Source organism: Canis aureus, chromosome X (assembly GCF_053574225.1).
Source record: "Canis aureus isolate CA01 chromosome X, VMU_Caureus_v.1.0, whole genome shotgun sequence".
Lineage (NCBI taxonomy): Eukaryota > Metazoa > Chordata > Mammalia > Carnivora > Canidae > Canis > Canis aureus.
Window position 1 is genome coordinate 22946710 of NC_135649.1, and position 11825 is coordinate 22958534.

At 55.3% G+C, this 11825-nt stretch overlaps 1 protein-coding gene across 1 annotated transcript; it reads left to right on the top strand.

The window, feature by feature from the left end:
• The first annotated feature begins 377 nt into the window (after positions 1–377).
• Positions 378–10149, top strand: APLN (apelin). Its single transcript, XM_077887413.1, has 3 exons — positions 378–765; positions 6761–6932; positions 7594–10149. The coding sequence occupies exons 1-2, from the start codon at positions 699–701 to the stop codon at positions 6925–6927; spliced, it is 234 nt and encodes a 77-aa protein (XP_077743539.1). The 5' UTR covers positions 378–698; the 3' UTR covers positions 6928–6932; positions 7594–10149.
• The last annotated feature ends 1676 nt before the right edge of the window (positions 10150–11825 follow it).

Here is an 11825-nt window from a genome sequence, read left to right on the forward strand (position 1 = left end):
TCCCAGGAGTGCCCCTGTTCCTTGACAGCCATTAAGGAAGCGAGGTGAGAAAGAGTTAAGTGTGCCCCTCCACCGCCCCAAATGCTTCCTGTGTTTGAAATCCTTCAGGTCTCCTAAACCCTCTGGCCCCAGGCCAGGAGGGCATTGTCCTGGGAGCCGTTGTGGGTTGTCAGAACGGCCGTGTCGCCTTTGTTGTGTGGCCACCTCGAGGTTCCCTCTCGCTCCCTGGCTGAGGCTGCAGAATGCGTGCTGGGAGGGGGGCGGTGCGGGAGGCTCGCTCCCTCTCCCTCTTCCTGGCCCCCCCTCCAGCCCTCCCGATGACCACATGACCAAGTGGGCTCGTGGCCAAGCCACAAGCTACAAAATGCAGCCCCTGGAGTGAGCGGGGAGCATTCTCGCTGGCAGCCTGGGCCCTGGGCAGTTGGAAGCCGCCGCCGAGCAGCCAGCCTCCTGGAAAGAGCTCGCCTCTGTCCCCAGAGCCGCCAGCCGAGGCCAGCTTGGCGGCGCTGCCCCCGCGGCAGGAGAGGGAGGCTGCAGGAGAGGAGGCGGCGAGCGAGCGCGGCAGCTGGCCAGCCTGCGGCGCAGCCCCGGAGCCACGCGAGCTCCGCGCCCGCCCGCACGCACGCACGACCCGCGGCTCGCGCCTCTCCTCGCCTCGGGGCGCCCGGCCAGGGCTGCAGCGGCCGCCGAGGAGCAGCATGAATCTGCGGCGCTGCGTGCAGGCGCTCCTGCTGCTCTGGCTCTCTCTGACCGCGGCGTGTGGAGGTGAGTGCGTGCCCGGCCACTCGCCCGCGTGCCCCTCGCCGCGCTCCTGGACCACAGCCGACGCCCTCCCTTCCCTCCGCCCCCAACTCGCGCGCTCTCCGCCTCCCGGACCCGGGCACAAGCCGAGCAGGAGCAGCCACGCGCCAGCCGCGCCGGGCCGCAGACTGACGGGGCGCCTTGGGCCGGGACCGGCGGGGGAGAGGGAGGGGAGGGGCGGCTGTGGGGGGTTGTTGGCGGGGAGGGTGCTCCGCTCGGTCTCAGGCATCACCCGCCCGGTGCCTCGCCCCTCTCCGCGGCCCGAGAAGTCCGCGGAGCTGCCGGCCGCGGGTGTGCGCCCGGGCTCCCGCTCCCTGCACCCCACGTGGTGGCGGGTATGTGTGGGTGTGGGTAAGCTGGGGAGCATGTCCGGCTCCCCATGGATCAATCAGTGAGTGAAGGGAGCTGACCTGAGCCTGGTGGGCTGGCCTCCCGAGTTGAAGGTTTTCCGGCCCCTGGAGGCTAGGGGCTGCGCGCCGGGCCCGGGGTGCGGGCCACTCGGGATGATGTGCCAAGATGCAGACGTGACACTTGTTGCATAGGCAGGAGCGCGCGGCGGGGGCGGCGGCGTGGAGCCCCGCTGTTGCTCCTTTCAGCCTGCATGTGAGCAGAGGCAGGGCCTGGCCAAGCTGGTCTTCTCTTCCTCGCCCTAAGGTCCTATCTGCTCTGCTCTCCTGCTCCCACACAGGAGGCTCTCCCCACACACTCCGCGCCTCCCCAAGGACTCATTCTCCGATATCCTGGCTCTGGCTTTCACTCGGCCCCAGGCACAGGCGCCCCTCACCTTAGTCCCCTTGTCTCCAGGCACCAAACCAGGAAGCATGCGCCTGACTGGACACCTCCGTGCAATCCTGGGAGGGGAGACATTTCTCCCCCACCTGCCCACATCCCCCACCTGGCATACTTGGCACTAGTGCTCCCTTGCTCTCCCCAAACCTGGCCCCACGGATGCCCTGGCAGCCCCAGCCCAGGCTGCCTGTTCCCTGTGCAGTCAGTGTCTCCTAGGGCTGTCAGCTCCTACCTCGGGGTGCCACAGTCCTGTGATCTGGCTGTCACTGCTGCCTGCCTGACACACAGAAGGGGAAAGGCCACAACCAGGTGGACTAATGGCACTGCCAGGGCTGGAGTCACAGGAAGGTGGGAGCAGAGGGAAGGAGAAGGCAGGGCAGCAGGTTTCCTAGATGAAGAGCATGGGGCCCTACTTACTTCCAGACCCTCCAGAGCAGGACGGTGGCCTGCAGCCCAGGAGCCTCTGAGGGGCCTGGCGGGGCTCCACCTCTCTCTCTTTGCAGGCTGCCTCCTCTCTCTGCTCTTGCCTTTTGGCACTGCCCTCGCCCTGGGAGCACTGCCTGGCTTCTCAGGAATGTACATTGATTGGCTCTGGCCCCCCTTCCTTCAGCTAGCTATCCAGTGGTCTTCTTCAGGACCCAAGTGCTGGGTCAGCCTCTTCCTTGGTAAGAAGGGAGCAGGCTTTTCCTCAAAAACTCTTGTCAGGCAGGCAAAGAGAGAGCAAAAGATATGAATGAAGGACACCACATGGGCCTGCCCTCCAGGCACTTACCATCCAATGCAGTTGGCAAGACGAGACACCCACATGACACCACCACTGGCAAACAGTACAAAGTTGTACCTTCAGGGAAGAAAAAATGGGTACAGCGAAGGCATCCCAGAGGAAGCTGAGGCTTCCTGATCTGCATACTTGGTGGTCCCCCAGAGCCTATGTGGGGACCCTTTGGCAACTGACCACCACTAGGACCCTTTTGGGGGTCCAGCTGGTTAAGGGAACAGCCAGTTTCAAGGGAGGGAACACTGTGTTTGGCCCAGACCCCACTGCCTCTTGCTGTAAGTCACCCTTCTTCATTAGATCATCTAGCTTCGTGCCCTTATGTGGGTAAATCTGTTGCCTTCACATTTTGCTTCAGCCTGGCACTGGACACTTCCAAGGCTCTCACTGCTGTCTCCACCCCATGACATCTTTAGGAGCCAAGGAGGGACCCTTCTGTGCAGGTGGCCACCGGCCAAGAGTCCAGGTACTCATGTCCTGCTCCTCCTGCCTCCTATCCTGGGACCCCAGAACCACCTTGCCCTCAGCCCAGACTTGCATGCTTTCCCCAGCCAGAGTCTCCAGTCAAAGTCCCAGGCCCAGGGGCACCTGGGTGGCACAGTCGGTTGAGTGGTCGACTCTTGGTTTTTGCTCAGGTTGTGATCTCAGGGTCATGAGATCAAGCCCTCTCACCCCCTTATTGGGCTCTGTGCCCAGAAGGAAGTCTGCTTGAGATTCTTTCTCCTTCTTCCTCTGCCTCTCCTGCTCCTGCGCTCTCTCTCTCAAATAAATAGTTTTTAAAATAGTCCCAGACCTGAAAATCTTGCTTCCTCCACAATACACTATGTCCCAACTTGGAATGTCCCCCTCTCCCTTCACTGAACACACTCAAACTCCTCCACTGCCTCCTGACCTGGGATACACCTTGCTCTTCCGAGTCGGAGAGCTGCTGGGCCAGGGCCAAGTGTCCCTTGGTCTTTGTCTGAGCACCTCTCTCCCCTTCCTGCCCCCCTCTCTCCCCTTCCTTTTCCTCCGCCTTCTCCCCACCTCCTCAGCCATAGCTCCAAGCCTGCAGTCACAGTGCTAGTGTGAAGACAGCCTACTGTACCTCACCCTCTCAGGGAGGGGGCATCTCTCCTCCATCCCCAGTCCCTAAGTGCTAAGCACTCCTGTAACCTGAGTCAGGCCTCTGGGGCAAAAGACTAATGCATGTGAAGTGAATGGCCAGGCTGCCAGAATGTGGTGTGTCCAAGGGCAGCAGAGCTGGCATGGGAAGATAGCTCCGGCCAAGGGGGAGACAGCGGTGCTAAGCGGACCAAGGACGGGTGCCTCAGTTGGAGAGAGCTGCCATATCATACATAGAACAGTGGAGGGGGCATAGTCAGCGGGGTCCCTGCCACAGCACCCATGTGGGCTTTGAAAGCAGTCACAAGATAGACTGGACGGCAAGAGGAGAAACAGGTGCGTCATTCCTGGTGAGGCTGGCATGTTCCTGAAAAGTCACACACACCTCTTTGTGCATGGGCAGGCGGGGTTGGGAGTTTACACTGCACAACCATCAAACCCTGTCCACCCCTGGCTGTGGTGCTCCGTGGAGAGCTGCTGAGGCTTCCTTCAGGCTTCCTTCTGATGGTGCTTCAGAGAGCAGGGGCTCCAGGCCCTTTGGGCTTCAGATTCTTCCGGGGAGTTGCCCCAGCCTCCCTCTAAGTAGCAAATGAGTTAGAAGAGAATATTGAAGCATACTGAGAATGGCCCCTGTTTCTAGAGGGGAGATTCTTTGGGGCAGCCAGGACCTTTGCAGTGATGAGAATCAACAGCCTCTAAGTTGGACAGGATAAAGCCTGGGTTTCAGGTGTCAGCTTATCTCAGGGTGAACCAGACTCAGAATCCAAAGTAGGAGGAAACAGGTGGGTGATGGGATCATGGTGTGGGAGGAGCTACAGACTTCAGGCTACAAAGAAGACAGTGAGCCCCCCACCCGATGGGATGCAACGTGCCAGGGGCTTTCTGGGTGGCTGCTTTCTGGGGGTTGGCTGATTGTTCAGGAAGCTCAGGGGGGTTTTCTACAGGCTTGAAGTCTAGATGTCTCCCTGGCCAGAGTCTGAGCCACTCTCCCTGTTCTCCATCCTGGTTCTCGGCCTTCCCCCACTTAAGGCCTTTCAACCCTAGCCTTCCCTCCCTTACTGCCAGCAACACTCACAGTCCTAAGTACTGAATATTTTGAGGTAATGTCCTCCCCTACCCTCTTCTCCATGCCCACTCTACCCGTGGGGCTGTGCCTGTGCCATCGGCCCACCCTCACTCACCCCCAGTAGTAGAGGGCATGAACTGAAGAACCCAAGGCCCCTAGGGTCCTTCCCTGTGCCTGGCCACACCCTCAGCACAGTCCTTCCCACCCTGAGTATGACTCCTCATCAGCATCATTCCTACCCCCCTCAGTTGTCAGGGAGAGCCTTGAGGGGACCCCAAAACACAAGGCAGAAGCTGTAGCACCTGAGTTTGGGAGTGGGGTGGGGAGGCACTTAGTGAAGGCCCTTCCCTCCTCTCTCCTTCCCCAGTCCAGCCCTTTTGCAAATGGCTTTATGACAGACAGAAGTGGCCTCCTGCCCTACCTCCCCAAAGTGCGAATATAATTTGTGTTTTCATTGTCTCATTTGCGGTGATGGGTTTTAATTCTTATTAGGGGATGAGCTGACACATTAACCTACCCCAACCAGAAGCACGGAAGTGTGGCTGGCAAGCAGTGGGATCCTAATGGGCCTGTGACTTTTCTTGGGGAAGGTGGGTGGAGGACTAGAGTGTGCGCATGTGCACAGTGGGCTTGCGTGTCTGAGAGAGCAGCAGGCCCTGGGAGCCTGGGTGGGGAGGGCCCAAAGGACAAGCCTCGCCTGCTTTTGGCCCAAGAGGAGGATAAATGCCTGGAAATTGTGTGCAAACGGAGGAGGAATCACTAGAGCCAAGGAGCCAACAGAGGAACCAGAGCATGGGGATGCTGGAGACAGGAGGAGGGAAAGGAAGAGCAGCCAGGGGCATGACTGGGGGGCTAGCAGCCAACGGGTGGTTATATGGAAACTGTGAGCTAGTTGTGGGGATGCCTGGATGGATGGAAATGGGGCTTTAGGGGCAGGGATACAGCTGAAGGCGAATCCGGTGGTGTGGGAGGAGAGAGACTGGGATTTGTGATCACTGACCTCAGAAGCCATATTTCTGCAGGCCAGCCCTGGACTTGGCATTGCACAAGTTCCCTGCAAGTCCACCTTCTGCCCAACACCATCTCATCTGCCTGTTCTTCCTGCTTCCAGAGGCCAGGCGTGTTTCTGAAGTGCAAGCCCACCTTCCGTGGCTGTCCTGCAGCCTTTATGAGAGCCTCCCTCACTACACTCAAGAGCATCCAGCACCACTTGGATTCTCTTGTCAGGCCTTGGCCTGGCATTTGGAGGCTTCTACTCTAAGCCAGATGTGGACAGATGTAGAGCAGAGTCCCAGAGAGTAGAAGAGAACTGGAATTTAAATGGAAGGAATTTACATCAGACACAGGGTAGAAGTGTGATCTGGGGATGAAAGGAGACAGGCATTCGGTGGGGAAGTGCCAGTAACAGTAGCCTACACCCCTCCTGATGCACAGACTTGCTGCTTCAAGTGGCCGTCCACTCACTGGGTCACTCATTCATTCTGATAATATTTATTGGCCTCTAAATCTGGTCACAGGCTGAATAGAACCCAGCTTAAGGCTCACAGAACCAGAGATGACTCCCCACCCCAGCCATACCCACAGGGAGATGACAGGGAACAAGGGAGCCTTAGTGAGGCTGAAACACTGATGAGGTGCCCAGGGGTGAGGTAGGAGATCTCAAAGTGGGTCACCTGCCTATTGAAGGATGTCAGAGCACAATGACGTGGTGTTCTGGATTTGCTGTAAAATACTTCCACTAAGAAAAAAGAGAAAAGGGATAACTAATGCATATGTGACTCCATCTGGATAGCTGTTGAACCCGGGTGATGGGTATGTGGTGGTAGGGGATTCATTTCATTGTATGTGTGAAATGTTTGAAGTGCATCTGTGATAAGGGTGCCATGGGGAGTTCTTGCTTGCTGTGCCCTAACCAAGTACAGACATATGCTCCAGATTGTACCCCCCCAATGATGTTCTAAATGAAGAACACGTTTGTCCCTGCCAGAAACATGGTAGAACTGCCAAAAGGACATAAAGTCAGCTCCATAAATTACGAGATATGAGTAGTAGGTTTGGCCCAGGCCAGTGTAAAAATTGCAAACTGTTCACCAAGATGGAAGATAAAACCAAAGGGAAGCTTCAATGAGTACTACCTCGTGGAGACGTTGCCCCTACCGTGAGCCCGCAGCCCTCTGTCCGTTCGCATCAGCCTCCCTAGCTAACAGGCTTTCCTCTTCCTGCAGGGCCGCTGCTGCAGCCTTCTGACGGCAAGGCGCTGGAGGAAGGCAATATCCGCCACCTGGTGCAGCCCAGAGGCTCGAGAAACGGACCGGGGCCCTGGCAGGGCGGTCGGAAGAAATTTCGCCGTCAGCGGCCACGCCTCTCCCATAAGGGCCCCATGCCTTTCTGAAGCAGGTACTTGAGCCTCTCTCTAGTCAGTGGGCAGCGGAAGGAGCAGGGGAGGGAAAGCCCGGAAGTTGAGTGACCCTGCTGCTTATTGCTGGCCAGACACCTGCACCAAGCAGTTCTGGGCCGGCACACAGCATAGGGGCTTCCAGAGTGCCCATCTTACCCCTGCATTTTACAGATGTGGAGACCAAGGCCTGGAGAGGAGCTGGCCGCCTGGGGCCAATCTCCACCTGGGGTTGTGCAGGCTGGCCCACTTGGAGAGTTCTAGAAGTCCTGGGGGGCCTTGAGAGCTGGAGAGGGGGGCCTCAGGGTATCCGACCCATGTGCAGGGTGGATCTTTACCAAAGAGGGGAGAGGGAGGCAGAGAGCCTTGCAGGGGTGGTGGGTGGGCAGCAGGCAGAGAACAGAAAGAGAGTTGCCCAGAGCCATAGGAAAGAAAGAAAAAATGCAAGCAGTAGCAGAGAAAGACAGGCCTGCTTGCCCCTGTGGCCGGGCCTGCTGTCTCACCCCTCCAGCCTGGACAAGGTGGCATCAACTCCCGGGCCTTGGGCTTAGGTTCAGGGTTGTGGGGAGAGGGGAACAAAGGCTGTCTCCTTTCCTTGCCCGGCTGGTTCCTTTGACCTAGGACATGCCAGTGACTTCTCTCTTGTCATTTTTGTCTCTTTAGGATGGAAGGGGCCCCCGAGTCGCCGCCTCCTGCAACTCTGGCTACTCCATAGATTGGTTTGCTTCTCTGGAGCCCTCACTTCCACTCGCCTCTCTTGTCGCACCTGTCCTCGCTGCTGATGGTCCTAGCTCTTCTCACCCACCGGCTTCCCCAAAGGCACAGTCCTGCCTCGGCGATGATTCCCTTTGTCTCCCACGGATCCGTTCAGCCCCTCTTCCTGGCCCTTCACTGGACTGACTTTGGAGACCAGGCTTCCCCTTTCTCTGGTCCCCGCCTCTCTCCCATCCAGCAGCCCAAGCTCCGCCCATAACCCTTCCTGCCTCCTGTGTGCCTGGGAAGGGGGGGTGGTACTGTGGGGGTTGGGAGGCCACCGCCTTCTTCAATGGGCTCCTGCCAGTCCCAGGCTTTGGAGTCCCATTGGCCCCTCACCCAGAGGTGCCGGTTGGAAGGGCTGAGGCATTGCGACGCAGACGGGGTGCTTAGGGGGACATTGCAATGGGGCTCGGTCCTCTGGCAAAAGGGAGAGGGGAAAAGCTTTGGGGAGGAGGAAGACTAGCTGCTGTGGCCATTTCCCCGGGCCGTGTTTGGCTTAAGGAAGAAACAAAGGAGAGGGGCTGTGAAGTACCTTGTCACCTCTGTCACCTTTCTTTGTCTCCTAACACTGCCCCCCACCCCACCTCCCAACTCCCTCCCTCCCTTGCCCGCTAGTTCAAGCTCTCTCGCTCAGGAGCTAAAGCCAAGCAGGGGTGTTTTTTGCCAAGAATCACAGAATGTCAGAGCCAAAAGGAACCTTGGCGATCACTTTGCTCAGACCCCTTATGCAAACTCCTGCGAAAGCAGGCCTGGAGAGGGTCGGTGATCTATTCAGGGTCACAGCTGAGCCAGAATGAGGACCCAGGTCTCCCTGCTCCCACTTGATGATGTCCTCTTCCCTCTTGATGATATCTTTTCGCAACACATTAAGTGCCTTTCTTGGGGTTGGGGCGGGCGGGGCTGAGAAGGAGGGGCAGCCATGAACTGCCGGGTTGTGGGGGGGACCCAGCTGCTCCTGCCTCCCCAGTCTGCCCCTGCCTGTCCTTCCCCAACCTGAGTTGCAAAGGTCCGGTCACTGGCCAGCTGCCCCACCTGCTGCACTTCCAGAGCCTTGGTATTCTCATTGGGGCCACCCAGGTACTGAGGCTTTCATTCCAACCCCTACTGACACTGATTTCTGGGAGCCAGCAGGGAGCCTTAATTGGCCTTCCCTTTGCATTGACTGGACCTTCTTTCCCAGTGGCCTTTCCTCCGGGGAGGGAAGAAGGAAGGAAGGAAGGAAGGAGGGAAGGAAGGAAAGAAGGAAGGAAGGAAGGAAGGAAGGAAGGAAGGAAGGAAGGAAGGAAAAAAAGAGGGAGGAAGTATAGGTCTGAGCAGGTTGCCTTCTCAGAGACCTCCCAGGAGGGAGGAAAGGGGGACAAGAGCCTGATGGCCATCTATGTATGTGTGGGGACGGGGGAGTCAGGGCCCTCCGAGTCCCACAATAACCCCGACGTTGCCTAACTGCCTCTCCCCCTCACCTCTGCTGCTGCTAACGCTGCTGCTGCTGCTGCTACTGCTGCTGCTTCCAGGCCCACCCTGAGGAGCCAGCTGGGCACCTGCTTCCCCCACACCCCGTGGTCTGGATGTGGGGACTGGCCAGGGTCCAGAAAGCCTCTTCTGTCACTGATGCCCCCACCAGGGACTGGGCCTTCTTTCCCCTCCTCCTCTCTGCGTCTCCTGCCTCATCAGCTGCCAGGCCCCCTGGGGAAAGGGGGTAAGCTGGTAAAGTCCAGAGACACAGGGCAGAAGGGGGCAGTGGGGGGGAGCTGGGGGCCTGTCTTATTTAAAATGGTTGTGTATGATTCTTATACTAATTTATACAAAGATATTAAGGCCCTTTTCATTCAGAAATTGTCCCCTTCCCATAATTGTGTTCACTGTGTTTGTAAAGATTGTTCTGTGTAAATATGTCTTTATAATAAAGAGTTAAAAGCTGACAATTCACCCTTTCTCTTGGAGGTCATGTTCAGGAGGGGCATTCCTGTCCCCTGAGGCCCATGGTTGTCCCCATGCCCACATATTGCACTTGCACGGAGGTAAGTGCCTACATCCCAAATCGATTCCAGGTCAAATGGCCTCGAACCAATTTGCCACAAACTCGTAAAAGGAATCTCTGCACTTAATGACTGGTCCACATAACACTCAGCCTGCTTTTAAGTGTTTTGGTATCTGGGTGTCCTTCCCCGCCCCCCTTCAATGTCATTTAAAGCTTTTTACGAAGCAATTGATTTAAGGACATTCTGGTTAAAGGTGGGATTCCTACTAAAATTTGTTTTATATCCTTGGTGGGTGTCTTCTAATTTTATCTACTTCTGAACACTTTCGGGACTTTTTAGCCAGTTTGCCTTTTTCGAAAATCATTGTTTCCTGCAATAAGTACACTTGGTAATGACTTTGTATGTATCATTTTATGTTTCACAATATAGAGCTGCTTGATGAATGAGAAAGTCTGAAAAATAAAACGCAAGGAGTTCAATACAATTCTGCCCCATCTGTCTCACTTCTTCATGTTTGCTATCGAAAGGCCAGTATCTTGCCGAACAGAGAGGAGCATGGGCACATGCTAATTTGGTTAATCAACTCATTAGGTGCACACAGTCATACACAATGCAGAGTACAACCCGGTGAGGAGACATAATCATCAAAAAGGTGCATTTGATAAATCTTGTGGGATATTCTACAGATTTGACAAGTATTTGGGGCTAGAAAGACATAATTTAAAAAAATATATAAAGACATAATTTTAAGGAAAGGTCTGCAGACAAACTTGCCAAAAAGCCATAAAACTGCTCAATAGGAAATAAAATAGAAAAAACAACTCACAAGCATACAAAATAATCTCATCATTGACAAAATGCTGCAGATTGCAACATATGATTTAAAAATATGACATTATGCTGGAAGTGCCTCTTAGGAAAATTGGTACAAAATGCCTTCTTTCAAAATTACTACTTTGACTTTCAGGCAAACTAGTCGTCAGAGTGACTGGTTAGGCAAAGAGGTTTTAGGTGGGCTGGCTTCATGCTGATTGGTCTGTTACCTCCCTAATCACCCCCAAAGCTCTAATTTTCCATGAAACCAAGGAGAAGGGGGGTGGTGGCAGGGCCGGAGAACTTAATACTGACCCAGGAGTGTGCAACCCTTCAATAGCTTTCAGAGCTCTTTTTTTTAATAAGGAAATATATATTTTAATTTTTATTTATTTATGATAGAGAGAGAGAGAGAGGCAGAGACACAGGCAGAGGGAGAAGCAGGCTCCATGCACCGGGAGCCCAACGTGGGATTCGATCCCGGGTCTCCAGGATTGCGCCCTGGGCCAAAGGCAGGCGCCAAACCGCTGCGCCACCCAGGGATCCCTCAGAGCTCTTTTTAAAAATAACTCATTTTATCATCCTAATGACTGGATGACACAGTCCCCCAACTCCTGTTTCACAAGTGAGAAATGAGAAAATGGGCTCAGAGAGGTGAAGCCAGCAAGTGAACCTAGAATCTGGACTTTGAATTCTAGAAGGCAAATTCTTTCTATGGCACTATAGAAGTTTCCCCAATTACAGGGAAGACTTAAGTACAAAATGTGTTTGGTATTCTCAGTTTAAGTGCAGAAGAAGTAGGTGGCATGGTGTAGACTGGTGGCATCACTCACACTGCCTCCAGAGGTCCAATCGCATTTGCATAAGTTGGCAGGAGGACAGTGGGCAGTGGAGGTGAGGACAGGACAGGGAGCAGCCACCTGGGTCCTCTGGGCATAGGTAACCCACTGGATGCTGGTCACAGATGACTGCCAGTCTGATCTTCTTGGGGCAGAGAATGAGGGAAAGGTGAGCTGATAGCCTTCTGGGAAGGTAATTAGACATCAAATCAAAAGAAAGCAGGACATATGGGTTGCCACCCTTTGGCAATATCTTGACCAAATAAACACAGCAAAATCAGAATAGAGGGTTGTTTTGAAAATGCAGAGGTAAAGAGAAAAAGGCACTCATTTAACTGTTCCTGGACCATGAGTCCTAGACGAGGAGGTTGAAGGGTGGGGGTGGGGGACAGACAACTTGAGAAACAACAGTACTTCAAGTCTCCCTGGAAATGAGGTGGCTTCCAAAGTGCCAGAGATTCGGGGGGCAAACAGACCCAGGCCCAGACACACGACTTCTTAGGCACCC